The 27,953-nt window shown below is 49.9% G+C and overlaps 1 protein-coding gene across 1 annotated transcript in view; it reads left to right on the forward strand.

Annotated features, from left to right (window-relative positions):
- Gabbr2 (gamma-aminobutyric acid type B receptor subunit 2) overlaps positions 1–27,953 on the forward strand; it is a 329,174-nt gene that overhangs the window by 287,861 nt on the left and 13,360 nt on the right. The window contains exons 14-16 of the mRNA XM_021159700.3: positions 18,021–18,131; positions 21,086–21,310; positions 26,048–26,230. Coding sequence (XP_021015359.1) covers positions 18,021–18,131; positions 21,086–21,310; positions 26,048–26,230 — 519 coding nt within the window. The remainder of the gene's footprint in view (positions 1–18,020; positions 18,132–21,085; positions 21,311–26,047; positions 26,231–27,953) is intronic.

A 27,953-nucleotide genomic window follows, 5' to 3' on the forward strand; every position in this document is an offset into this window, starting at 1 on the left:
TCACATTGCCAAAAGTAAAAACTATTTATAAACATATATTGGATTTGAAGAAGGGTCTACCTCAAGCCGAGCTCCGGGAAGGCCCTGGCTGTGAGCATCAGCAGCTCCATCGAGCCTTGTTTGCCATCAATGGTCACTCAGTCTTCTTTATGTCCACCATGACAGTTTTTCCTGTTGCCACATCCCCCTGAACTCAGCCTGCCATGCCCCTGACTCAGGAACTTCCAAAGGCCGGAAATGACTCTACCGTGAGATGCAGGCCCTCTGGGCTCTTACCTTCCGAGCCCCGGGTTAGACAGTGAGTATCTCACTCAGGGACTCACCTCACCTGAGTCAGGCTCAGAGAATTAAAGCCCACAATGTTTTGGAGCCAGAACCATCTCCGCCACTGGGAAAAAATGGATTTTCCTGCATCCCTCTGTCTGGTTCTGTCTTATCTGCCTGGAACAGCGGACAGCAGGACAGCCGACAGTGGATTGCTTCTTCATACCAATTATTAAAAATATGCGGCAGGGTTCCGAGGACACAGTCACATGCTGAGGAAATGGAACATGCTCCCAGGCCGGGCTCCAGCACAATGTGCTTTCTCAGACTGATGAACTCCTTGATAGGTGACGTCACAGTCTACCAACTCCTAGCTGTGTGACCTGGGGTAAAAACTTGCCCTCTCTGAGCTCCCACGCCCAAAGGAGAGGTACATCCACCCTCCTAGATTTGCTGTGGGTATGAACTGAGGTTACATCAGGAAGGTGCCTAGCCCCGAGCCAGGCACACATAACTTCAGTTTCCTAGCCCCCACCCAGAGTGTCCTGAGGCCATCAGGAAGTTGGCCTCCCAGGCATCCTGAGGCACAGTGATGCTGAGTGCCAGCATGGGAGTGGGTCATCTTCCAGTGCCTTCCATGGCAATCGTCTCATGCTGTCTGGAAGATGAACAAATATCATCCTGCAGAATCTTCCATTCCCATTGGGCAGCCATACACACCGGGCTTGTAGTCCGCTCTCCCTGAAGCCAGGCCTGTTGGCACTCCAAGCTGCCTGCAACCAGGACAAAGGATGGCAGAGGGCTTCTGTACACAGAGTGCTCCCTTCGCAACCATCCCTCCCACCCCTGTCTGGCTCAGACCTACAAACCGTTCTCCATCCTGCCTTTATCCCAGGTATGACCCACTTGGATCAGCTTCCTGCTTCTGTCCAAGGTGGTCTGTGAACCTGACCTCGAGTGGCAACCACACACCCCACCCACATGCTCCTACCACCCCCATGACTCCTAGAGCATCCACACCTTCTGCCGGCCACACTCATACGCTGGTGTGGCTTGGAGAGCTTGCCATGCCTGTCCCCAACCTTGCAAAGGCCCTCGTTGGGCTCAGCTGCTACCTGAGGCACCATGGAGAGCATTCATTCCTTCATCTCCCAACCCTGCATGGACCAGCACGCTGCCAGCTGCAGAGACAGGGTGAGAGACACCACCATGAAGGGTGAGGCACTGACCCTGCCCCCATTGCTGGGGACAAAGAAGCCATTGGAGATGCCAACACTAATGGGAGACAAGAAATGCAGTAGTCCAGCCAGAGCCCATAGGAGCCCAGAGTTGTCTTGCAGTTGTGCAAGAGAAAGGACGTGTGCAAAAAGGAGGAGAGTGTCCCTCCCACCCATCCTGAAAGCACAAGCAGAATCTTGGTAAAGAAAACAAGAGCAAAACGACAAGTCCTGCCCTCAAGAGTGATCAGAGCCACCATGCAGCTGAGAAACACCCTGCTCCGATAGAAACGCAAGAGATATGAAAATATGCACCACGCAGGAAAGTGTGCCTGTGTGGGACAGTGCTGGTGTCCCGATCCCAGAACAACACACGTGTCTGACAGCCATAAACAGACAAGTGGAATGTGGTGTATCGATGCAAGGGGCTGTTACACAACCATGCAAAGGAGTGATGCGCTGACGTGGAACACACACAAGTGGGTCACACATGAGTGCACTTTTGAAGCTCTGTTCAATGAAAGAAGCCATTCACAAAAACCCACTGAATTTATCAGTCGGGGTTCTCTAGAGTCACAGAAAGTATGGAATATCCTGCTATACTGAGGGAGTTTATCATGATGACTTACAGTCTGTAGTTCAACTCCCCAACAATAAGTCCAAGAATCTAGCAGTTGCTCAGTCCCACAGGGCTAGTTGTTTCAGCTGGTCTTCTGTAGAAGTAGGTTCCAACAGATGTGCTAGCAAGTAAGTGCAAGCAGGTGAAGACGAGCGAATCTTCCTTCTTCCAATGTCCTTATGTAGGCTTCCAGCAGAAGGTGTGGCCATATTTGAGGTGTGTACCACCATGCCTGGATCTGGGACTTGTTTTGTCCCAGGCTGACCTTGAACTCAGAGATCTCCTTGCCTTAGTCTCCTGGGATTAAAGGCATGTACTACCTTGCCTGGGACTAAGCTTTTCATAGCCATTATGCCTCAAGATCTCCATGCCAAGATCCAGGTCAGAAACTTCTGTCTTCCAGCCTCAAGATCTGGATCAAAGGTGAGCCCTCTAATTCTGGCTTGTAGTTCATTCCAGATATAGTCAAGTTGACAACCAGGAATAGCCATTACAGCCACTAAGTAATGAATCCATTGACAAGATGAGTCTAGTCAGGGGAACCCATGGGGATCAAAAGAGGGTTAGTAGGTGTGGAGGAAGGGAGGGTAAAGTGACCGTCAGTAAGTCACAATGTTTATAAGGACACAGTTGATCCTGGAGTCCAGGCAGCTGACCCCCAGGTCACCTTGCTATCTACCACACCACCTGGTACGGGACAGCAGTGTCACCTGAGCTAACATCAGCAGCTGTCAACTGGTTGACTCACTGATGGATGCGCTCACTTGGCCATGGAGGTGGGTGACTGCTGACCCCAGACTTATTGGTACTATGCAGTAAGTTGGGCTTGTTTATCACTCCCAGGGTGTTTGGGGGACCCAGGACAAAAGGAAATACAACCCCCCTGCCTCTGTGGCACACACTCACTCTATTTAATAACTGCTCTTATCAGACTCCTGGCAGCCTCCTCACTTCCTGTGCATGCTAATTACTTTATTAATTACACTCATATCTTTGGTGCTGCCTGGCAGATCTCGGAGCTCTTTGTCTCCGGCGTGCACCCATTCCGCTCAGCCCACTGGCACATGCGAGCCCGATCACTTCTGAAAGGGTTTCTCTGAACCTCAGTAAACACGTGCCTTTCAATTAGTCTCCTGGTATTCAGCGTTCCTCTGCGTCAAGAATGGCGATTTTGCTTGGGCTCCAGCCCAGGCCCGCACTGTTGGGCTTCCGACATTGTTCCCGGGTGTGTCCTCACCAGGTCACAGCTCAGAGAACCCTAGAGTCTAGCACTGAGTGAGGTGACAACCATCAAGAAATCTGGGGAGGGCAGAGAAGGCATGGAGCCCTAGCAGGGATCGGGTTGAGGGAATGCAGCATAAAGCTGGCTAGGGTCTAGGAGCATATCCCAGGAGACCTCCAGTGTATCCTAAAGACATCCAGGCTGCATTCTAAAAGCCAACCACCTCCCAAAGTGTTCAGCAACAATGTCAGACGTGGCGATGGTACCCCAGGCAGTACTGGCTGATAGGAAGGAGGAGAAAGACATGGTGAATGGCATAGAACTATCACAAGTCCCTAAGTAAAATAAAGTGAGGGTGCTTTCATGGTCTGAAGCTGAAGAAATACTAGGAGCCATCTCTGCCTTTTGCAAGAGTGTGTGTGTGTGTGTGTGTGTGTGTGTCTATGCTTTGCGTGTTGAGGAGTCTAGAAAGTTCTACAGTTTAAAGTTTTGAATTAGTCCATTAATTTTAACATTCTGTAGTAGGAAAACCTCTTAAACAGCATTTGTCAATCCTCCAGTCCTGGGAACAACTTGCCATCTGTTTACATTTGCATGTGCTGAGGCCTGTACTTTATATCACACACCTGAAGGGCAGAATCATTCTGTGAGTTCAGGGCGGCAAGCCTGAGGCCCCCTGTCTCAGAAAGCTACAAGTAGCCAGAGTTGGGGAGACTGGACCAAGGGAGAGGGGAGATTGGAAGTCTGCTGAGCTGTTCCAGTAAAACATAATGAGCTAAATCAAAGGTCCCAAATGTTCCACAGTTTTCCTTCTGTTTCACTTCAAGCTGTATTGGCTTAAAATTGGGAAATCAGCATTGCTGTAATAAATCACAACACAGGTTTTACTTGGCCGTAAAATCTGAATGTGATCTGCACAGTCTCCCGTCATGGAAGGAAGCACTTAGGCCGATAGAAGCTCGGGACATCATGGCTCCCTGCTTCTGCCAGCACCCCAAATTTCTGGCCTCTCAAGCCTTCCAACCCCAAGGCTGCCAGACCTTAGTGATGCTGAGAGCCTAAGCAAATGGCGTCACCACTCTGTGCCTCAGTTTCCCTAGGTAAAAAGAAGAAAAACTATAAATAACACAGATACATTCCTGTGCATGTCAGGACTCATTACAGTGGAATGGCTTCTACTGTTTTACATGGGGGCTTGGGTATCTGTGAATTTGAGTATCCCTAGGGGTCTTCAATAAGTCCTCTATGCATGCCATGGGATGCTGATGTGACCCTTTCAAAGACTGAGTGAGGTGGCTCTGCAAAGTGCTGAGCCCACGGCCAACGTCACCATGCTCCTGTATTGGCAAGGCTCTGCCAAGCCACAATAACAAAGAGCCACAGCACGTCCACAGATGACACTGCAAAGGCTGAGTCCAGCTGTGGGTGCAGGTGGCTGTCCTGAACAGTATCTTCCCGGAGGCAGTTCACCATCTGGACCACAAACAAAGCGGCATGGATCTCACAACAGCTCTCCATGCTTCAGCCAGGCGAGTCAGCAGACCCTTCCACCCGCAGCCCATTGGCCAGGCAAGACAGCTGATCCTTCCACCCACAGCCCATTGGCCAGGCTTAGTGATGTGACCCTCAATGGCTATAGGGGCTAAGATGTGGGTGTACAGCCGGAAAGTCAGGGTGCACCAGTCTGTGCTGCCTTCAGACCCCTGTGGTCAGTCTCCTTTGCCCCTCTAAGCCCAGCTTCCCCCATCTGTAAATTAGCACAGGTACTTCCTGTGCAACCACACTGGGTCACAGAGTCCCATAAGATCATATTTGTGAAGATGAAGCTAAAGTTACAGACTCACCTTCTCCCTGGGCCAAAACAGATTACTTTATCCGGGTTTTTTATAAGTCTAACCTCCCAATCTCCTTCCTCTTCATCTTCCCCTGCATCACTGTTCCTCCCTCCGGGTGGGACTCTTTCATCTTTTTGGCCTCAGATCATTAAGGTTGTTTATCAGTCATTCTTGACCTGCTTTTGAAACAGCAGGCTGAAAGATACATACTGCCTAAAAGGGAGACATGAAAAGGTCAGGAGGGGTAACAGGGACTCTTCTTTTAGTAGCAAGAAGCTTGGGTGCTGAGCTGAGTCACATCAAAGAGGGATGTGTATAGGCGTACATGTGCAAGTGCACGTGAGTATGCGTGCATGTGTGTGCACACATATGTGTGTGCTGAGGCTCTTCAATGCACATTGCTACATAACCAAGGCAAGCTCGGGGACAGCCCTAGGAGAGTTGACATCAGGCCAGACCCCAGGTCTCATGAATGTAGTGAGTAACGTAAGGGCAGCTGGATAGACAAAGAATTAGACACGGTCCTATGCAGGTGGAGTTGACATCCACCCTGAAAAGAACAAAGAGGAAGGATGAGCCCTCTGCCCCTGACCTCAGAGAGGCTGTCCTGAGCTGGAGGAGGGCCCCAAGGACAGAATGGAGGACAGTGGGGAAGTCACTGGATCTGAATTAAGCTCAGGGGAAGAGCATCTCTCCTGAAGTCCTGTCTGATCCTAAGTGAACTGGGACACCTTAGGAGGTAGTGAGCACCTCATTACTAGAGGTATGCAAAGGAAGGTTGGGGGAACCCTAGTGAAATCTCCTCAGAGGCACAGAGGCACCTTTTAGACCATTCCCTTAGCATATGTAGCACCTTTGTATGCTCTCTGCCAGTCAGGGAATGAGAGAGGTGCTTCATGTTCTAGCCCAGGACATCCCTGGTGAAGGAGGTGACAGCCCTGACAGGCCCAGAAGAATGAGCCCCAGTGTGCAGTGGGAAGGGAGGCACACACTCCGTGGCCTCTGGTCACCCTGGGATCCCCACTTCCACCCAGCGTGGCAGCAGCCACCGCAGAGATTTTTGGAACAGTCTTTGCAGCAGCGCACTTTTGGGGCTCCCACTGCGATGCCTCATGAAACGACAACAGGAAAAGCAAAAGCCTGCATTGTTCTCGCCCGTGTTACCATGGGGCGCGTGTGTCTCTCGGCCTTGTCATCTTTTGTCTTCTCATGTTCTTACCTGAATGCTCAGAACAACCCTCTAGCAGGTGATGCCAACATTTCTCCAAAGACAAGCGAACATGCAGTGGTCCTGGCTCGGCAGCTCTGGTTTAGTACAGCAGCCCGGAGCCCTGCAGGAATTGCAGGCTGCTTTTAGTCACACGCAAACCATCAACTTGAAGCAGAGCAGAGCCCAGGAGAAGGGACCCACTAGACTCAACCAGGCAGCAACCCTCCGTTATCCTTGGTGATCAGAGATGCCCAGAGTCCCAGGGAGAAGCATGAAGTGCAGGGAGGGGCTCAGGTGGCAGCTGTGTGACCTTGGCTAAATTCCTCTGGCTGTGGGTTCACTGCTTTCCTGTTCCGAGTAGGACAGAGGCTAATGGAATAGCCAGGATGTAGCAAAGCCACAAACTGAGACTCGTAAGATGCAGTGTACACACGACGGGAGTAGAGTGACCAGGCTGTGTCCCGGTCCCCTGGCACAGTGTCCTGACTGATAGCCTTTTCACACCCCAGTTCTGTCACTTCTCTGTTCACGCTACACTGGGCTGGAACTTGACAGCCAGAGCCGTCTGTGAGTAGCCAGGTCGGGCACTGAGTGGGAAGGTGGTGAGACTGTGTGGCAGGGCCCTGGCTGAGCTGTGTACCCCCATTGCCTCAAGGTCAAAGGCTGGGCAGGAGAGAGACCAGCCTTGCCAACTGTGAGGCTAGAAAGCCAGAACATACTACTAGGGACCCAGATGTCACCTAAAGTCAAAGGCAATTGTCCCCTCAGAGACCTTGTGACCTAAGAGGGTTAGCAGAAACAGGAGGTGACTATGGAAAAGAGGAGTGGTGTGAATACTCTTGACCCAGGGAGGTGGTGTGAATACTCTTGGCCCAGGGAGTGCCACTATTAAAAGGTGTGGCCCTGTTGGAGTGGGTGTGGCCTTGTTAGAGGAAGTGTGTCACTGTTGGGGTAGGCAATGAGACACTCCTCCTAGCCACGTGGGAAACAAACAGTCTTCCACTAGCAGCCTTCAGATCTAGATGTAGAACTCTCAGCTCCTCCAGTGCCATGCCTGCCTGGATGCTGCCATGTTCCTGCCTTGATGATAATGGACTGAACCTCTGAACCTGTAAGCCAGCCCCAATTAAATGTTGTCCTTTATAAGTGTTGTCTTAGTCATGGTGCCTCTTCACAGCAATGAAACCCCTAAGACAAGGGCTACCCTTGGCTGGCTTAGGATGGGTTCCCATTCTCCCCTGTGTCATAAGCATGGAGAATAACGTATTTCACAGTGCAATGCCATAGGTTATAGAGGCCGCTCTGGCTGCAGGTATGTGGACAATGCCATGCAGACAGCACTGTCCTGGGACAATTGGGACTTTCTCCTTACATACCACACCGCTGGGCGCCCCATGTTACAGCAATGATTTGGGGATCTAGTGTCCCTGGTACTAGTACCAGCTCTGTCCTTTGCCATGTGTCTGTGATCTGGAGCTTGCCACTTAGCCTCTCTGAGCCTCACAGTGTTCCTAGCATGGGGGTTGTACTGGAGCCAGGATGCCGGACTAATGAAGTGAGCTAGTCATGGAACAAACTTGGTACAGAATCTTTCCAACAGCGAAGTAGTCAGTCAGTGTGAGGACTGGCAGGAGGGAGGGCAAGAAGTGGGAGGACAAGAGAGAGCATGGACAGGTGTTTCTGATGCAGCAGCTCCTAAAGCAGAGACAGACAGGCATTCACCTCTGTAGGGAAGAAGGGCCTGGGGAAAGGTATGCATGCCACAGCGCCCAGAGGACGGAGGAAGAGTTCCACCCTGAGTGAGCTGAGCCAGAGGATGAGGCTGGATGGACAATGGGGACTGTCAGAGAAGGAGACATAGGGTTCAGACCTTTCCTTCTGTTTGGAATCCATTGGTATGGATGGAGGAGCAGGGAGGTGAAGGATAGTGAGAACTGACTCGTGCTAGAGGCCTCAGGAGCCCAGGCCAAGGAGGAGTTGCCAGGACCAGACCTCCACCCAGCCTTGTGTGTCGGCCGCCCCATGTAGTTGGTTGGTGAGGGACTAGGTAGGTAAGGAGGAACAGAAAGACTAGGGAGACACAAGGAGTCCAGGTCTCACTTGGTAGACAGTGACTGCGGCCACTCTTGGACTAGCAAATCCAGGAGCAATGGCAGGCTGAAGGGAGAGGGCAGTACACTCACACTGGCAAGTGCTGGGCTAGCGGGGCGCCCATAGGCTGGGGTGGAATGGGATGTAAGTGGAGTGGAGATCCCTGAGAGGGGCTGAGAAGGGGAAAGGGCAAGGTGAGCAGAGACTGAAGGTGGAAATCAAAAGCTCCCTGCACTGGGCCTCTTGGAGTTGCCCAGGGGCCACTAGGAGTGGTTCATAGCCTGGAGGGACATCAGGGCTAATGCTCATAGAACTGGGTGTGGAGTGTCAGGAGGCAAAAATCACACTGGCTCTGCCCCTGGAGCTCAGAGAGGGAAGAGAAGGTCAGAGAAACCAGAAAGGGGGAATTTTAGACCCGTACTGGATTTGCCTATGAGTGGGCCAGTGCCATGATGAGGTCACATTCTGTCAGTGCCGAGTACAAGACAAATGATGGAGCCTTGACTCTCCACCTGGGCTTTAATGGTGTCAGTCACCTCAACTAGTGCTGTGCTGTGTCAGGGTCTGAGGAACCCATATTTCTCCTCATCTCTGCTGTCTGTCTCTGTCTCACAGAAGGCAAGTGCTTCTGAGAGTAGACTCCCATCCTGAGGATCCCTTAATGCCCCATGCTGCTGACCATGCTGCTAACCGTGAGGCCAGACTGCAGCAGTGGGGCAGGTGTCTGCTGCCTCTGGGAGCTGCCATCTTGGAACCCCCAATGTTGTCATTTATAGGGCTTTGGAGGAAAGGGACTTGCTCTCCCCAGGTCATCAGGGACACTTTCCATTCAGTACTGTCACTTTCTGGGTGACCATGTGGATAATTACATTTTCCATGTCAGCAGAGACCCCCTACAAAGGTTTGCCTGCAACCCCAAGGCCAAGTCTTAGGAATCCCAAGTCTGCTAGATGTCTACCCTTCTCCCTGTTGGCTTCTGGGCCAGTTTCTGCTCACAGTCCCAGCATCCCTAACATCCCCTGGCACTCCTTGGATATAGGTATGCATGTCCACAGAAGGTGGTGCTCCTGAAGGGACTTAGTCTCCACATCTCCACGTGCATATGGAGACATGTGTGTGTGCGCACACACACACACACACACGCATGCACACATGTGCACACATGCACACACGTGCACACATGTACACATGCACGCACATGTGCACACACATACATGCACACACACGTGCACACACATGCTCATGCACACACACATACACATGTACACACACAGAGGCATGCATGCACATACAGAGATGCAAAGGCTCCTCTGGGCATCCTCTTGACTCTGAGACATGAGTAGAGACATCAGTCCCCATGAAGGCTGCACTTGAGAGGCAAGCAACACACATGGCTGCTGCCCTAAACCAAGGCTGCCCCATGCCTCAGCCCAAGGCCCCTTCGGTCCCATGCCACACCCCCTGCTTGTCCATGCCGTCCCTTGCCACTTCCTGGACACAGCCCAGTGGTGTATCCTCTGCCTTTGCCTAGGCTGGACATAGGACGTAGGCCAGAGACATCCATCCAGCACACAGGACCAAGGCCAGAAGATTGTGCCAGTACTTGCCTTGAGTCCTTATCTGGGTCTCAGTTTCTCTGATATGAAAATAACTAAATTTGCAGAAGCTTCTTGGTGTTTGCAGACTGAGTTGGAGGGGGTGTCAGTCATGAGATGACAGGACATCGTGATACTTAGTGCCTAGAGCGCAGGGTGCTCTGCAAAGCACAGACATCCCCTCACTGTAAAGCGCTGCACTCCGTACCCACAAAGGAAAAGTGACCAGAAGTACCCTCAAGAGCCCCTGGGGCTAACAGCGCACTTCCCTGTCCGATCTGCGATTCTGGGGGGAAAGAAACGTGCACTCAAAACTTTCAACAAAGAATTCTTACCTGAAGTGAAAGCTCTGGCCTTGCTGTGTCCAAGATGTGGGGCTGCTGGGATAAACAGCCCAGCCCCCAGGCTTCTGGAAGGTTTCTTCTGGCTCCAGAACTCTGAAACCCTCTGAAGTCAAAGATAATAATGGCTGACACCTCAGGAGCTTTCTCAGCTTCTGCAGGCAGTAAACAATTAGCTACCTCCCTTCATCCCTCCCTTCATTGCCTTGCTAGCCCTGGGAGCCTTCAGGTGAGGAAGTTGCAGCTCAGAGGGGCTTCGAACTCTGTTCAAAGTCACCTAGCTGCTGAGAGATGGACTCCATGCTCCACCTAGCTGCTGAGAGATGGGTTCCATGCTCTCTCTACTGAAGGGGTCCTCCATCTTCCCCCCAAAAGTCAGCATTGATTCACCTGATCCCAAGGGGAAAAAGGTATCTCACAGACACCGAAATACATTCCCCAAAATTTATGTGTCCACCACCAACACACACACACACTCATAGCATGAAGAAAACTTATCAATTTTCCAATGTGTTTTTTAATTGACTTTGGCATTTAGGATATGAGGCAAGAATGGAACACAAAGGAAATTCTTCAAGGCAGCTGCAGACAGCTGGATGGAAGGGTCCCAGGGGCAAGCCACCCACTGGAGCAACAAGATGGAGTGCCCAGGGGGACTAATGGTGCATGGCACACATCAGGCTCCCTCCTCACTATCTCCTTTCTCCCAAATCCTAACCCAGGCCTCCCCACCCAGCCCCTCTACCAGGATACACAGAAGTCTTGGGTGGCAAGTCCATTCCAGTGTCAGAGCTGCATCACAGCTCCTCTGTGCCTAGTCTTTATTCTCCCTGTCACAGGTGTGCAGGTGACAAAGGGAGGCCTCGTTTGTTGTTGTTGTCTCTAAGATTTTATTGTTTCATTACACGTATGTGCATCAATGTGCTGCAAGTTTCTTTCCTCCCAGAATTGCAGATCGGACAGGGAACTATGCTGTCAGCCCCAGGGGCTCTTGAGGGTACTTCTAGTGCAAGTGCCAGCAGAGGCCAGAAGAGGGCACCCAATTCCTGGAAACTAGAATCTTGGATGGTTGAGAGCTGCCATGTGGGTGCTAGGAATCGAACTTCGGTCCTCCTCCTCCAGAGCCATGTCAGGTCATCCCTCTCCCTCATCCCTGGTGATGGGATCTTCTCTGGGAGTGCTCACTACCTCTGCTACTCATAGCAATGATGTGTGACTTGTCCAACATTAGTGTATTGACCAGGACTCATGTCTCAAGGATGCTGGCATCAGAGTGGTCTTGGACATCCAGTGTCTTAGTGTCTAGTGTCTAGACATAGCAGGCACCTGGGAAATACAGAAAGCGACTTTGAAGGAATAAATGGTGGACAAAGATAACTGTCCTCCTGTGACCCGGCTCATATTCACTACACATAAACTGACCAGCAAGGGGGAGGGAGGCGCTGGGAGAGAGCAAGAGTGAAGGCATGAATTTCTTCTCCAGCACCCAGGTAAGAAGCCAGGCCTGGGCATCATATGCCTGTAATCTCAGAGCTGGAGAGGTGGGGACAGACGGATTCCTGAGGCTCTCTGGCCAACCCGTTTAGCCTAATTGACAAGTCCCAGATGCCTGTGAAAGATGAAAGACCCCGTCTCAGGAAAACAAAGTGGATGGGTCCCGAGGAATAACACCTACACACACACACACACACACACACACACACACACACACACACACACACACCAATAAGGGGCTCACTTTGTAGCTGTGGTGCTGAAGCCTGGAAAAGGGCTTGCCCAACTTCTTCCAATAAGACTGTACCAAGATTGAGTCTTTGTCTTTTCAGACCTGCGTTGGTAGACCCAGGTCCCCACCTGCTGCCCATATTTGCTGCCTAACCATGCAGGCTGTGTCCAGAGGCCACTGACCTACATTGTCAGGAGCTGCATCCTGCAGAGGGATCCTGGCCAGCTGCTCTCCTTCCCATGCACAGATGCAGTAGGCTTTCCCGGGCAGCTTGTGCAAACCTCCCGCTGAGCAGTGCTGGACCAGGAGCCAACATGTCTACCCTCTGGCCATCCCAAGCAGGTGTCCACCTCTCTGCTGGGCACAGGGCCCTATCAGGAAGGCAAGCATTTCCTTGGCTTGTGTTCAGCCTGCAGCATCAAAAACTCAGCCTTCACAGAGTTCCAGGGCTTCTAAAGGGCTCGACTAAACGCTCAACGGTGAAGCTATTCCCTTCTGGAGCGCAAACAGACTCCTACCTACTGTCTCCTTAGAATTCAGGGTGATGCTTAGGAGAAGCAGGCAGTGTGGGGTTTGGGTTGGAAGGGCAAGCGGTGAGGATGGGAGAAACGCCAGACAGGTCTGGGTTTAATCTCACCCCTCTGCCTTAGTAGTGGCGAGCAGGCTAGTTACTTAGATGAGTTAACGGTTCTGTGCCTCTGCATCTTCATTTGTAAAGTGAGCATAAGGTCTCAGTGCATTCTGACATTGGCGACCAGCAGGAGGTGAGGCTTATGCTTGCCTTATCCTCACTGAGATTATCCATTGCTTATCCCTTGCCTACCCATTACCATGACATGGGAGGAGGCTCGTGCATCGCCCTGGGAGGCCACCTCTCATGTGAGCCTCCCGGCCCTGGGTGGGAGACCTGTGAGAACAGAACCCTCTTCTGCCCTGCTTAGAGTGACATCCCTATGCCCTCAGAAGGACCTGGGAAATGAGGATGCTTTAGTAGTCATGGATGGATGGATGGATGCATGGATGGGTGAATGAATGAATGAATGAATGAATGAATGAATGAATGAATGGACAAATACTTGACAAACTGCCAGGTGAGAAAAGAAAAGAAGAAACTAAGGAGAATCGAGCAGGCTACAAGTCTTTACAACCCATCATCCAGAGCAAGAACAGCTCTGTTGAGCCAGAGGAAATACAGTCCTGGGAACAGAGGGAGGCCTGAAGCCAGGCACCGGCTGTATGGACAGCCCACAGCAAGGGAGCCCAGGGTAGTGTCCCCTCCCCGCCTCCCCCAGCACCCCTTCATAGCTGCCCTGGAAGCTGAGGATTGGGTCTACCGCAATGCTTGGATACCTGGCCTCGGTGGCCTCTGTCAGGGAGAGTAAGTGGGTCCTTTTCTTAGTCAATGACAGCTTCGCCTTTGCAGCCTCACTGGACAGGTGAGACTCTGTGTTCCCAGCAGCGGGTATGGAAGGGTCACCCACAGCATGCCGAACAGTGCTTTGGTGACCTCTAGTGGCGCTTTGATGCATGACAGTGATAACTCAAAAGCACTTAGGTGGCGCCTCTTCCACAGGAGTGACTTCACAGTCTACTGTGAACCCAAGTCCCATAAAGGATCTGGGTGACTCTACAGTGACTTACTTAGCTCGCACTGAGATTCAGTACCAGTGTCCCTTTACTATAGTCAAAGACTTCCCACCATCCCCCAGCCCAACCTGGGCCGCTGTGACCCATAGCATGGAGTTGGGGCCACAAGTGAGGGATGTAAAAAGCCAAGCTGGAAGAGTTATTACCAAGTAAGCACCTGTAACGTAGGGAGGTCAGAAAAAATCAGACCCCTGGCCCTGTCTGCCCTGCGGTGGTCTAGGCTGGGGTCAGGCTGGTAGGGAACAGATGGCTGGATGTGAGAGCTGGGATTTAAAGAAAGCATGGGAAAGAATACAAATGTGAAAGAGGCTGGGGCGAAAGACGGCTGGGCTGGAATGTAGACAGTAGAGGCAGAGCACAGCAGACCCATGAGCATCTGATAGGACAAGGACCACACGACTTCGCAGAGGAAGGCAGATATTTGGAGAGTCAAAGGTATGTAGAGCAGGAGACAGCAGTCCACTCCACACATCGAGAGTGTCAGGCTCAACCCTGGATCCGGGGACACTCGAGGCTGCACCAGGGTCAGGTGGAAGAAAGTGCAGGTGGTGTCCTTCATGGACTGCCCCTCGAGACTCAGAGAGACAGCTCAGAGTTATTCTGGGCAGCCCAAGAGGAAAGATGAAATCCGCAGGATAAGTAAAGTCCAGGGAGAAGGTTTGGTTCAGTAAAAATGAACATGCAGCAGTCTCCCCAAGTGTCAAGGGCTTCCTGCCACAGTATGTAGAGCCAGGCAGGCACTGCCAGCCTGCACCAATCATGTTCTCCATACACTGAACAGTGGCATGCGACAGGACACCCACCCCCTCCGCAGCTGAACCCACCTCACATGGCTACCTCTATCTAGAACAGCAGACACAATCATTAATACATCTGCAGCTCACATGACGGGGGCGGGGGGGCTCTGCTCCTGCATTCTGATGTCTGTGAGGTTGTCGGACACGGAATCTGACACCAAGTCACGGCTGACCTTGGGACCAAGTCCATTCTGTCTCCTTAATTAAACACTGGGAGGATATCAGAAAACCCCATTAACCACGATGAGTGCATCCCAGCCAGTTAGGGTGTCGTAAAGGGTCATCTCCGGCATTCTGGAGGTCACCTCAGGAACCTCCTGTCCCTTCTAACACTGTCCGTATTCACATATGAACTCAAGGAAGCTAAGCTAATGTCTTTCTGTGGCTTGGCACAGCTAAAGGGGCATAGAGCCCGAGAGCACGCAGCTGAACAATGGGAAGATTAGAAGGCCTGAGCCCACAGACCCCAACAGACTCAGCCTCTCTGGCTTCCATACCGGAACACCATCTTTTCTCACCCATGGGAACCCAGGAAGTGCCTGCCTCCATGGCCAGGCCTAGAGACCAGCCAGGTGCAGGAAGGTTTCTAGGCTCTCTTGTCTGGAGCCTGCCTTCCGTGGGCCCCATCAAAGTGCCCCCTCTGCCAATGATTGACCCTGGGTATGACCACCCCTTGCTGTCAGGCACCCCAGAAGAGCACAGCATCCTAAACACCTTTCTTTGACGACATGCTTGCTCTCGGAAGTTCCACTGGACTGGCAAACATGATTTGCTAAGAAACCATCCATTTTAATTAGCAAATGTGTTGTCGGTATCTATCTGTGAATGGATTCTGACGCCGTATTGTGAGACCAGGCAAGTAAGTAAATATGGTGACTCTGTTGGAAATCAGAGGTCTCAGGTGCAAAAAAGAATCGAAATTAGGGAATGGGAGAGGCAGGGCAAGATCTCTGCGGTATGGCTTCATCTGTAAAATAGACGAACAGATACAGAGCAGATGATAGAGGGGAGGGATAAATAGGTATTAGGTGACCAATGATAGAGAGACAGCTAATAAGTATACACAGATGATAGATCGATGGCTAATAAAGGGTTCATAGATGATAGATGAATAATTGATAAGAGGTAAACAGACAAATAATTGATAGATGCTTAGATAATAAAGATAGATGATAAATAGATGCTAGCTAGGTGACAAATGGATAATAAATGATATTTAAGAGATAAAGACTTGATAGATGGTAGGTATACATACATACATGCATATATACATACATACATACATACATACATACATATACATACATGCATATACATACATACATGCATACATACATATATACATACATACATTCATGCATGCATATACATACATATATACATACATGCATGCATACATACATACATACATACATACATAGGGCTAAAACCAATGATACCCTAAGACAGTGAGTCCACAAACTTTTCAAATGTTCATTTCCAAGCACCATTATCCATTGAAAAGAAAAATAACCAAATTCCAATTCTGGGCCAAGAAAAATGCCAGGGGAACTGAGACCATTCTGTGCCAAGAAGCAAGTGTTCAAAAAATAAAATGACAGGAACACGTGGGAGAAAACGTCAGGGGCAACAGGAAGGCGTTTTCCACTGGCCAAGTCTGTGAAACTTGAGTCAAAATGCATAATGACAGCAATGGGTTGTAGGACACTGGGTTTAGAAGAACCCATGAAACCATAAATAACAGGGAAGCAAGAATGTGCTGTTTTGCAGCAAAATAGGATGTGTCCAAATAGGATGACAGTTAACAAATCCTGGGTTTGCAGTTCCCAGAGTCACTAGACCTGAGCTAATGTCTGCAGGAAACAGCGTCCTGGCAGAGCCTCACAGTGGACCCCAAGGATGACTCCCTAGTCACAGAGGGGAAATGGCACCTTTCAAGTGGTCTGACCATCACAGCCATGTGGGCCCAGTGAAACATCACCAGTCATTGGACAGAGTGTTGTCTTATGTCCTGAGGTATAGCACAGGGGACCTGAGGACATCTTAGGCAGGATTCCTGCCCAGCATGCATAACCCTGAAGTCGGCTGTGCCAACGGTCAACCAATCCACACGGGACACTCTGCACGTTAACTGCACTGAATTCCTCAGGAATGCTGAGAGAAAGACCAAAGTGGGTTAGGATGCTGTTTGAGACTAAAGCAAGCCAGGAAGACTAAATAAATAGATGAATAAATAAATAAATAAATAAATAAATAAATAAATAAATAAATAAATAAAAATAAAAGAGCAGAGCATGGTTCTGAGGTGAGTCCTGCTTTGAAAAACAAAAAAACAAAAAAACACAAAATGCCTTACAGGACCCTTCACAGTTATGTGAAGATGTGTGATAGAAAAGAGACAGCGTCACTGTTCCAGTTGGTAAGGGGTAGAGAATTAGGTGTCTGTAGTTTGTCTTCAAGCGGTTGGAAGAGATTAGTGCCCAGGATCACTTGATTTAGTCCCTTGCATATCCTTGGGAAGAATATTAGAATCACAGATCTCTGACCTGCCTTCGGATTGGCTGCCTGGAGTCAGGTACCCACCTCTTGTCCAATCATCTTTGGCCCAGACTGTGTCATGTGATATAGAGCATGGCTGCCACCCCAGCTTCCTCAATGATTTTCTTCCTAGAAGGGCTTGTGGTGGCCCCTATGTATGTCTGGGCCAACATATTCTGTAACTCCAACTGCCAAAGCTCACTCCAAAGACTCCTCAAGACCTCCCTGCCCAACTTACAGCCGTTGTCTGTCTTGCTCCTTCAACAAGCCTCACAGGCCCCTCCTATAGGATGACTTATTACTGGAATTGACTTACTATAATACTTTTATTAATTCTTTGAGAATTTCTTGCAATGTATTTTGATCATATTCCATACATAGACACACGTCACCCTAACTCCTCCCAGATCTACCACTAACCTCCTACTCTCCCCTACTTTTGTACCCCTCCCCATTTTAATAACCAAAAAATGCAGTTTGTGCTGTCTATACATTCCTAGATGACAGGAGTCAGCCGCTAGAGCACAGCCCACCTACCAGGGGCCACACCCTTAAAGAGAACTGACTCTCCCTCTCCAGAAGCCATCAGTGGTCCCCAGCAACTCAGTGAAAACACTACACTTCAGGAATTTCCCAGGCTAATCTCATCTGTATCGTTCCAGTTCTAATCTCTGTGCTGCTGAAGCCAACAATTATTAAGAATCAGAGCCTGGGGCTGACGAGATGGCTCAGTGGTTAAGAGCACTCTGTAACACAGTTGGTGCTAAGCTGTCACCTTTGTCTCACCATGGGATTGCAAAGGTCTCCTGATGTATCACTGGTTGTGGAGTATGTGAGAAAAGGAGGCCTTTGGCTGGGGACTCTGCTGCTGGAAGGTGGCCAATCTATCCCTGGGGTTTTTGTTTTCTCTCTATGCAGCCGGACCCAGCAGGACGGGACATCTCCATCCGCCCACTGCTGGAACACTGCGAAAACACCCACATGACCATCTGGCTCGGCATTGTCTACGCCTACAAGGGGCTCCTCATGGTAGGTACCGAGCTGGAGTTAGAGTATGGGGGGTTGCTTCTTTTCCAGGCCTGTCTCTCCTAGGGGCCTTCACAACATGAAAAGAAGCAAAGCAAATAAACAGAGCATGCCCCATGTGACTAAGCCTTTAGTCTGTGTTGGGCCTGGTCTCAGGCCCCACCACAGTCCAAGGAGATGAGCATAAATGATATCCCAGTTCCCCTCCTGATGCATGGCTGTGTTTCTTCTGCAGGCTCTAAGGGAGAGTCCTTCCCAGACCCCTCCAGTGAAGGTGGCTCCAGGCAGTCCTTGTCTCAAAAATTGTCTAAGTCCTTTCTTCTCTCCAAATCCTTGAAATTGGGTTTGGGGACCAATTAGATGATCTGACAAAATTCCATTCACAGATCCCTAATTATATCTCCAAAGACTCTCTACCCCAACCCCAACCCCAACCCCAACCCCATGCCCCACTACCAGCACGGCCACATTCACCCCTTCCAGAGATATGGGTGTGAATATACCCAGGACGGCCACTACAGATTGCAGATAGGTTGTGTTGCCGGAAATTTCTTCCTTGTCTCAACCCAGTGCTCAGGAGTCCTCATTCCACTCCTTGAAGGTCAAAGAACATAGGACTCTGCTTCCTCTTGACACTCCAGAGATCTGCGGTTATCCCCAGGTCCCCAGACATGCCCGCACTGCATACCTCTCCTGCTGATTTGGTACATCCCGGTCAGAGATAGAGTCTCAGGCTCCCATCTAGCCCTGTCACTCACCACCATAAGCCCCAGGCAGGTCCCTGCATCTGGTTTATTCTCTATATCCTCCCCTGAGAGGTGACACAGCCTCTGGGGACTCAAGGAGCATGCGTGAAGGACCCACACAGTATAGGCTCCCAACAGACAATGGCTACCTTCCTGTGTGTCAGCTTCCACAGCTGCTATTTCCTAGTAAAGGGATTTTTAAAAGAATCTGTCGAGCTGGAGAGATGGCTCAGAGGCTAAGAGTACTGACTGTTCTTCCAGAGGTCATGAGTTCAAATCCCAGCAACCACATGGTGGCTTACAACCATCTGTAATGAGATCTGATGCCCTCTTCTGGTGTTTCTGAAGACAGCTACAGTGTATTTATCATATATATATATACATATATATATATATGAATCTGTCAACAGGGTGTTGAAACATAAGCCTGCAATTCCAGGATTACTGAGGTACCACCTGTGAGGTACCCCCTGTGCCCCAGCAACCTGGATTCAGCTACCCACCTTCCATAAACCAAGCCAAATCAATATGAAAAGCAGAAAAGGGGAAGCTTCAATGTGGCCACATTGGGAAGAGGGACAAAGAAATCCAGTGACGCCCCCCCCCCAAGTCCATCTCTAGGGTCTGGAAGCAACACTGATATTTCAGACATTACACATGCCCAAAGAGTCTTGGTCAAGGTATGGTCCTGCCCACCCTCAGCCCGTCATTGCCTCTCCTGTGAGCTGTCCGATAAGTTATAGATCTCTTTTCAATATCTATATTCCTCTTTGGCTGGCCTGGGCCTTCTCTCCTTTCCACATGAGATTCCTCGTCAATAGTCTGGCAGTCAAAGTGATGCTCCCCAGCATCTCTCTAGAACACCTCCTCCCTTGCCTGGATGGCTAAACTAGCACCCGGGAGACTGAGGCAGTAGGACAGAGAGTTCAAAACCAGCCTGGGCTATGGAACAGAAGCCAGTCTCAAAATAAATAAGTAAGTCAATAAATCAGGCTATAAAGGACACACTTGAGAGAAAAGGATGGAGATAGGAAGAGGAAACCAGCATCGAGTGTGAGGTACCATCTATCAGAGACGTTCACTCTGGGACTCGGACATCTGTCCCCCCACGCAACCTCATCCAAACAGAGCAAGTATTACCCCATCTCCAGACACTGCAAATGAGGCCTGAGAAGTGCAGAGACCTGTTTGGAGTCTCATGGTCAGTGACTCGTAGAGATCCTTCCATATCCTCTGGCTTATCTAGCCTGCTTCTGCCCCATGTTACCAACATTAAGTCACCCTCAGAAAGCAGGTTACCAGGACAATGGCAGGCAATAGTTACTGGGTGAAACAAACTGAAGAGGTATTAATGAAAAGGCCCCAAGACCCTACACCTGTAGGAAGCTCAAATCTCCTTTCTGCCTCCCTCACTACCTCCCAGGGGTGCAGATGTGGACTACCCCTGTGGCGAAGCCTCCCTCAGAGCACTGTGAGAGATAAGGTCTCCCTTAGGCCTCTCTCCTATCTATTTCTTTCCTGTCTACATCTGCAGGGAGATATTAGGAAACACACGGGAGGAAGCCCAAAATAATGGTGATTAAAGACATGGGCAGTTTCTCTCCCAGCAAACCCGCTCCAGAGGCCAGTCATCTGGAGCTGAGGGCTCTCACGGTCTTTTGTCTCCCACATCCATGCCACACATCACAATCTGCTCCACCTGTTAGGAAGGAAGTGGTGCAACCCCTTCCCCTGTAAGGGCAGAGCCCAGAACGTGTGCACCACACTCCCTCTTACAGGACATTGTCCGGAGCCCATCCACATGCCAACTTCACTTCCAAGAGGATAGGAAACACATCTGTGTTCTGGATGGCTTTGCACAGGAGGGATGAGAGAAGTTGAGCGACAGGGCACTCCTGCCATTCCGTACCATGTGGGGCTGCCATCTTTCCTCTCTGTATACCTCAGTGTTCTCCAGTGAGAGAAAACATTCAAGATCCTATGTGAAGTTCCCTTCACCTATGGCCTCTTTAGGTCTCAATAGAGAACCAGTTGTGAGGGTGAAGGAGAACTGGGGGCTGACACACCCACAATCTATACTCCCCTGTGAAGCAACTTGGAGCCACACATGGAAGTCGTTGGTGGGATCCAGACGTTCCTGCAGCTTACCCAGCAGTGAAGACCGGGCTCCTCCCAGTAATGACTGACTCTCCTTTCTGTTCACCATTTCAGTTGTTCGGTTGTTTCTTAGCGTGGGAAACCCGCAACGTGAGCATCCCTGCCCTCAACGACAGCAAGTACATTGGGATGAGTGTGTACAACGTGGGGATCATGTGCATCATCGGGGCCGCCGTCTCCTTCCTGACACGTGACCAGCCCAACGTGCAGTTCTGCATCGTGGCCCTGGTCATCATCTTCTGTAGCACCATCACTCTCTGCCTGGTGTTTGTGCCAAAGGTACCAGCCTCTGCCTCTGCCCCTGCCCCTGCCCCTGCCCCTGCCCCTGCCCCTGCCCCTGCCCCTGCCCCTGCCCCTGCCCCTGCCCCTGCCCCTGCCCCTGCCCCTGCCCCTGCCCCTGCCCCTGCCCCTGCCCATCACGAGGGGACTGTAGAATCTACCCCTTCTATGAGGGAAGGGGCACACGTGTGCATGCATCCGTGTGTGTGTGTGTGTGTGTGTGTGTGTGTGTGTGTGTGCATGCGCGCACAAGTGCATTTGTGTATACCTACACACAAGTACATGTGCACAGGTAGAGGCCAGGGGACAGCCTCTAGTATTGTTATTCAGATTCCATCTGCTTTATTTTTGAGAAATGGTTTATCACTGGCTGGGGCCCACTGGCCAGAGTGCTCCAAAGAGTCAACTGTCTCTGCCTTCCTAGCACTGGAGTTGCAAGTAGGCACCACTACCATGACTGGCTTTTGTCCCGTGAAAACTACCTTAATCTCTTCCAATCCATGCAAGCATAAAATCTGAGTTCGATGATAAAGAAGTTAAGTTTTAAAACATGCTACACATGGCATGCCCATCATCTTAGCAGCCCAGGGGAGGCAAAAGGGATCCTGGAGCTCACTGGCCAGCCAGTCTTGCTGAATCGGTGAAATCCAGGTTTGGAAAAAAATGATAAAGATACGCTTTGTTAAGGTCTGTCCTCTGCAGGAAACCAGTTGTGAGGGTGAAGAACTGGGGGGCTGATGCACCCCCAGTCTGCATTCCCTAGGGATGCAACTTGGGGCCCCATATGCAAGTGCGCACATGTGTACTTGCACCCACACACACTTGTGCATATACATTAAAAATATGTACACGAAAACACGCCTCACACAGAGAAAAAAAAATTAGGAAAGGGAAGAGATCAGTGGCGGCGCACAGCTTAATTCCAGCGCTCAGGAGGAAGAGGCAGGCAGATCCCTGAGTTTGAGGCCAGCCTGGTCTCCAGAGTGAGTTCCAGGAGAGCCAGGACCTGTCTAAAAAGAGAGAAAGAGAGAAAGAGAGAAAGAGAAGAAAGAGAGAAAAAAGAAAGAAGGAAGGAAGGAAGGAGGAAGAGAAGAGCAAGGTCCCCAGAAACTTCACAAACTTATCAACCCCAAATTAACAAACTAGAAGTGTTTGCTTGGGAACTCCTGATGTGTTTCCTGTTGATCTTTTAAATTCACATTTTTAAGTTTTATTTTACGAGGGGAGGAGAGGGTTCAGGACTGCCATAGCATACGTTGTCAGAAGACAACCTGCTGGAGTCAGTTCTCTCCCTCTGCCAGGTAAGTTCTGGGGCTCGAACCCAGAACAGCAGAGACTTGGTGGCAATCACCTTTCCTTGCTAAGCCATCTTGCCAGACCTTGGTCTTCATTTTTGGTTTACTTTTGCTTTTTTAGTTTGAGGATTTTATTAATTTATTATTTTATGTGTATAACTGTTTTGCATGTATGTATGTATATGCAACGTGTGCATGCTTGGTGCCCTCAGAGGTCAGAAGTCCTGGGTCTGGAATTACAGAGGGTTGTGAACCATCTGGGTGCTGGGAATCAAACCTGGGTCCTCTGCAGGAGTACTGGGTGCTCCTAACCACCGAGCCATCTCTGGTCTTACTGCAGTGCACTCATTCTTTCCCTTTGCATCTTTTGCTTGGCTCCCCACCCATCATCCTTTCCCAAACCCACCTGAATTATGAGGGTGGGACTGTTGCCTTCACTTCCACTCGATCCCTTATTGCTGAATGCTCCCATTGTAGATTTTTTTAAAGAACATTTTTCTCTGCATAGCACATTCTTTTGTTCCCACTTATGTGCTGTAGACAGCCTTAGACGTGGCATTATTGGGTCAGAAGGAGCAGCCCCTCTGAGTGTCCACCCACATCTTACAGTGCAAGTGCATCACACTTTTGACGTGGTGACGAGATGTTGTTTTCTGCAGAGCTCATGCCCAAGAACCAATTTTTAACTCCACTGCCTTTTTAAGAATCACACTGAAAAGGCATAGTTTCAAGTAAGCTTACGGTTGCGTGTTGGGCGGCCTCTGGCGCTCTCAGCAGCCACATGTCCCCTGTTGGATATGGCTGTCACACCAATCGAGAGGACCAGCTTGAAGAGATATTTTGCAAGCATTATTCTTTGCAGCCATGAATAAAGAAGCCTTAACCTCTCGGGAACTCGTGCAGCCTGATCTCAGATATATATAAATCTTTTAAAAATTGAATATTTTAGAAAAAAAAAAGAAAAGCTGGCAGGATGAGTCAGAGGCTAAAGCCCTTACCACAAAGAGCTGACAACCTGAACCACATAGAGGTGCAAAGAAAAAAACCAGCCCCATAAAGCTGTTCTCTGAGCCTCACATGCATGCCTTGCTGTGTGCTCACATGATGATAAACATAATAATGGTAGTAATGATGATAATGATGATGATAGCCCTCCCCTAACGTCCTTTGCCTGTGCTGGACCTCCGTTCTCCACCATCCCTTCCAGACCACTGCCCCCCTACCCTGACTCCCTACCCCACCCCCATCCACCACTCCACCCCCCACCCCCACAGCACAGCAGGTCCTGATGGCCACTCCATCCTTAATTCCTTCCGGCTGGATGACAGTGAAGCTCTTCTTCACACCCACACCCAAGGCTAAGGAGTTCCGACAGAGGCTGTGGTAACTCCCTCCGCTCCTGGTCTCCAGGGCTAAGCCTAGAGCCCACCATGGTCGAGAGAAGGTTCTAGAATGTGTGGATAAGATTGGGGTCTTGGGGCAACTTTTTTGTCTCAGATTTTCCCCATGGGGCTGGGAAGGTGCTATGGTAGTTAGCAGTCCAAATTGCTGTTGCAGAGGGTCCAGGCTCAGTTCCCAGCATGCCGTCAGGTGTCTCACAGCTACACCTAACTACAGCTCCAGAGGACCCAACTCCCTCTGCTGGTCTCCACATCCACCTGCATCGCATGCACTCACCCCATGTATACGCGCACATAGACACATCATTAAAAGTAAAATAAAAATCACTTTTAACTGCTCAATCATGTCCAGACCTCTACCCCACAGAACCTGTACGATAACAGATGTGAGGGGTTTTAAGATGCTAAGTGCCCAGTGTCCACACTTTGGTCTTCATTCTTCTTGAGTTTCATGCGTTTGTCAAATTGTATCTTATATCTTGGGTATCCTAAGTTTTGGGCTAATATCCACTTATCAATGAATACATATTGTGTGAGTTCTTTTGTGATTGTGTTACTTCACTCAAGATGATGCCCTCCAGGTCCATCCATTTGGCTAGGAATTTCATAAATTCATTCTTTTTAATAGCTGAGTAGTACTCCATTGTATAAATGTACCATAATTTCTGTATCCATTCCTCTGTTGAGGGACATCTGGGTTCTTTCCAGCTTCTGGCTATTATAAATAGGGCTGCTATGAACATAGTGGAGCATGTGTCCTTTTTACCGGTTGGGACATCTTCTGGATATATGCCCAGGAGAGGTATTGCTAGATCCTCCGGTAGTACTATGTCCAATTTTCTGAGGAACCGCCAGACTGATTTCCAGAGTGGTTGTACAAGCTTGCAATCCCACCAACAATGGAGGAGTGTTCCTCTTTCTCCACATCCTCGCCAGCATCTGCTGTCACCTGAATTTTTGATCTTAGCCATTCTGACTGGTGTGAGGTGGAATCTCAGGGTTGTTTTGATTTGCATTTCCCTGATGCTTAAGCACCTTCTTAGAATTGGGAACAAAACACCCAGGGAAGGAGTTACAGAGACAAAGTTCGTAGCTGTGATGAAAGGATGGACCATTTAGAGACTGCTGTATGGGATCCGTCCCATAATCAGCTTCTAAACGCTGACACCATTGCATACACTAGCAAGATTTTGCTGAAAGGACCCAAATATAGCTGTCTCTTGTGAGACGATGCCGGGGCCTAGCAAACACAGGAGTGGATGTTCACAGTCAGCTATTGGATGTATCACAGGGCTCCCAATGGAGAAGCTAGAGAAAGTACCCAAGGAGCTAAAGGGATCTGCAACCCTATTGTTGGAACAACATGATGTACTAACCAGAACCCCGGAGCTCTTGTCTCTAGCTGCATATGTATCGAAAGATGGCCTAGTCGGCCATCACTGGAAAGAGAGGCCCATTGGACTTGCAAACTTTATATGCCCCAATATAGGGGAATGCCAGGGCCAAAAGAATGGGAATGGGTGGGTAGGGAAGTGGGGGGCGCTATGGGGGACTTTTGGGATAGCATTGGAAATGTAATTGAGGAAAATATGTAATAAAAATATTAAAAATCAAAAAAAAAAGATGCTAAGTGCCTTTGCCAGGACAAACAGGTCAACAGCTAGTCTCTAAACGCACCATGGTGTGAGCCGTCTTCACTGTCCTCTATCTCTTTGTTGTAGAAATTCTCCACAGTGGGATCCTGCCCAATGCCTTGGGCTGCCTCTGTCCTGGTAGGGTGTGAATGAGCCAGAGTCAGAAGGCTGATTCTCCTATCCCAGAAGGACTCTGAGGCTCAGTGACTGGGAAGCTGCCTGTCCCCCCACTTCATGCCCAAGCCTGTGCCAGAGCCCAACAAGGGCCTGGGGTTCCTGAACCCCAGCCTGTCTCCTTCCGGGATGGGGGACCCTGTCAGTTCCCATGTAGGACTTGGTGGGGGAAACATGGTTGGGGAGAGAGAAGAGTGGCAGGAGTCTCACTGCAAGCCACCTCTGTTCCTCCAGCTCATCACTCTGAGGACAAACCCTGACGCAGCCACTCAGAACAGGCGGTTCCAGTTCACACAGAACCAGAAGAAAGAAGATTCGAAGACCTCCACCTCAGTCACCAGCGTGAACCAGGCGAGCACATCACGCCTGGAGGGACTGCAGTCAGAAAACCACCGCCTACGAATGAAGATCACAGAGGTACGTCCACAGTTGGAGACCTCCGATCCTCCTGTCCCTTCCCTCTACCTGGTCTCCAAACAATCCCTGCTCCATAGTCCTCTAGAACAGCCCGGGTTGTGGCAACAGGGGGTTTAGCACATCCGACCCAAACTTCGTGCCAATTGGCCTAGACTCATAGAGTCCAACAGTCCCCAATGTGTTCAAAAGGAGAAGAAACTTGGGAGTATCCGCAAGGAGGACCCCCATACCCCCCCAATGCTCAGCATGGTAAGAGAGTACAAAGATAAGCTTCCCCAGAGTGGCTGTGCTGTGGTGAACCTGTCCCCCAGTTCTGAATTGCTTCTTGAATAGTCCAGAGAGGGCATAGCCAGGACACTTTATGTCTATACCCCCAAATGAGGTCTCACTCTCACGTCCTAGGGTTCTGACTGGACCTACACCTGGGTTGAGTCAAGTTAGGGTGCTAGCCAAGCAACAGCAACAAAGAGGTCTCAAAAGCAGATGGTCCCAAAAGAGGGGCTGGAAAAGGAGAGCCATGATTTGCAGGCCAGCCTGGACTACTGTCTGAAAAATGAAAGTGTGTTTACTTCTCCGTTACCTAGTAGCCGTGAGGACTGCAGTCACAGCTGGGTGGGGTCATTTGTGGGGTAGGGCTCCTCTTCTGCTTCCTGCTATTCCCCAGGCTCAGTAGGATGAAAACATGGCCTCAATCTCAGAGAGAAGAGACACAGAGAGCCTACATAAGAAATCACCTCTTAAGCAAGTGACACACACACACAAACACACACAGAGACACACACATATACAAGCATGCTCACACACACATTCACACACACATACACACACACACACATACACACACACACACACACACACAAGCATGCTCACACACACATATAAGCATGCTCACACACACATACACACACATGCTGATACACATTCTCTCTCTCTCTCTCTCTCTCTCTCTCTCACACACACACACACACACACACACACACACACACACACATACACACACACACACATTGCATACAGTTTGACTCTTTTTCTCTGTGCTACCAAAATTTTTCATGAGCTCATTTAGCCCCAGAGCACAGAGGAGACTGGGAAATGTAGCCTCTTGCCAGACCCTTTGCAGGGGGCAGAAGCTGGTAGCTAGATTGGATATGAGGTGACCAGTTATTTCTTAATTTCATATAAACTGCCAATCGTGTTTTCAGGGTGTATATGAAGGGGCCTCGGAGTCAGCTCAGAACACACCCAGCACAAAGGAGATTATCACCCCAGAGGGCCAAGATAGGGGCTGCCTCTGGATCTGGCAAAGACAGCAGCAGATGTCTCTGCAGGAGTAGTTTTCAAGAAGAAAAGGGGAAGTCTGTGCTGGGATGAGTTGGTAAATTCTGATTGAACATTTTAATCAGCATAGACAAGTAACAAATTTTAATTGCTGGACTTTGGTGTTTTTATAATTGGACCTTAGTGTTTCAGTCAGGCAAAGAAAGTGCCCAAATAAGGGAATCGACCTTGATGGCTAGCTTTAGGGACGTAATCAAGTGGTTTAACAAGAGGCGAAAGGAGAGAGGAGAAGACCTAACCATGCTTGCAGGCTTGGGCTTGCTAGAGATCCCTTCAGAACACTGCTTACCGAGTGCAGGCAGTGCCTAAAGCACAAAGAGGGCTTTTGCTCTCTGAGGGTTAAACTCCACAGGACTCCTGCATTTTCCTTTGCTAGATCCAGCAA

Source organism: Mus caroli, unplaced genomic scaffold (genome assembly GCF_978045245.1).
Source record: "Mus caroli unplaced genomic scaffold, Mus_caroli_1 scaffold_6, whole genome shotgun sequence".
NCBI classification, from domain to species: domain Eukaryota; kingdom Metazoa; phylum Chordata; class Mammalia; order Rodentia; family Muridae; genus Mus; species Mus caroli.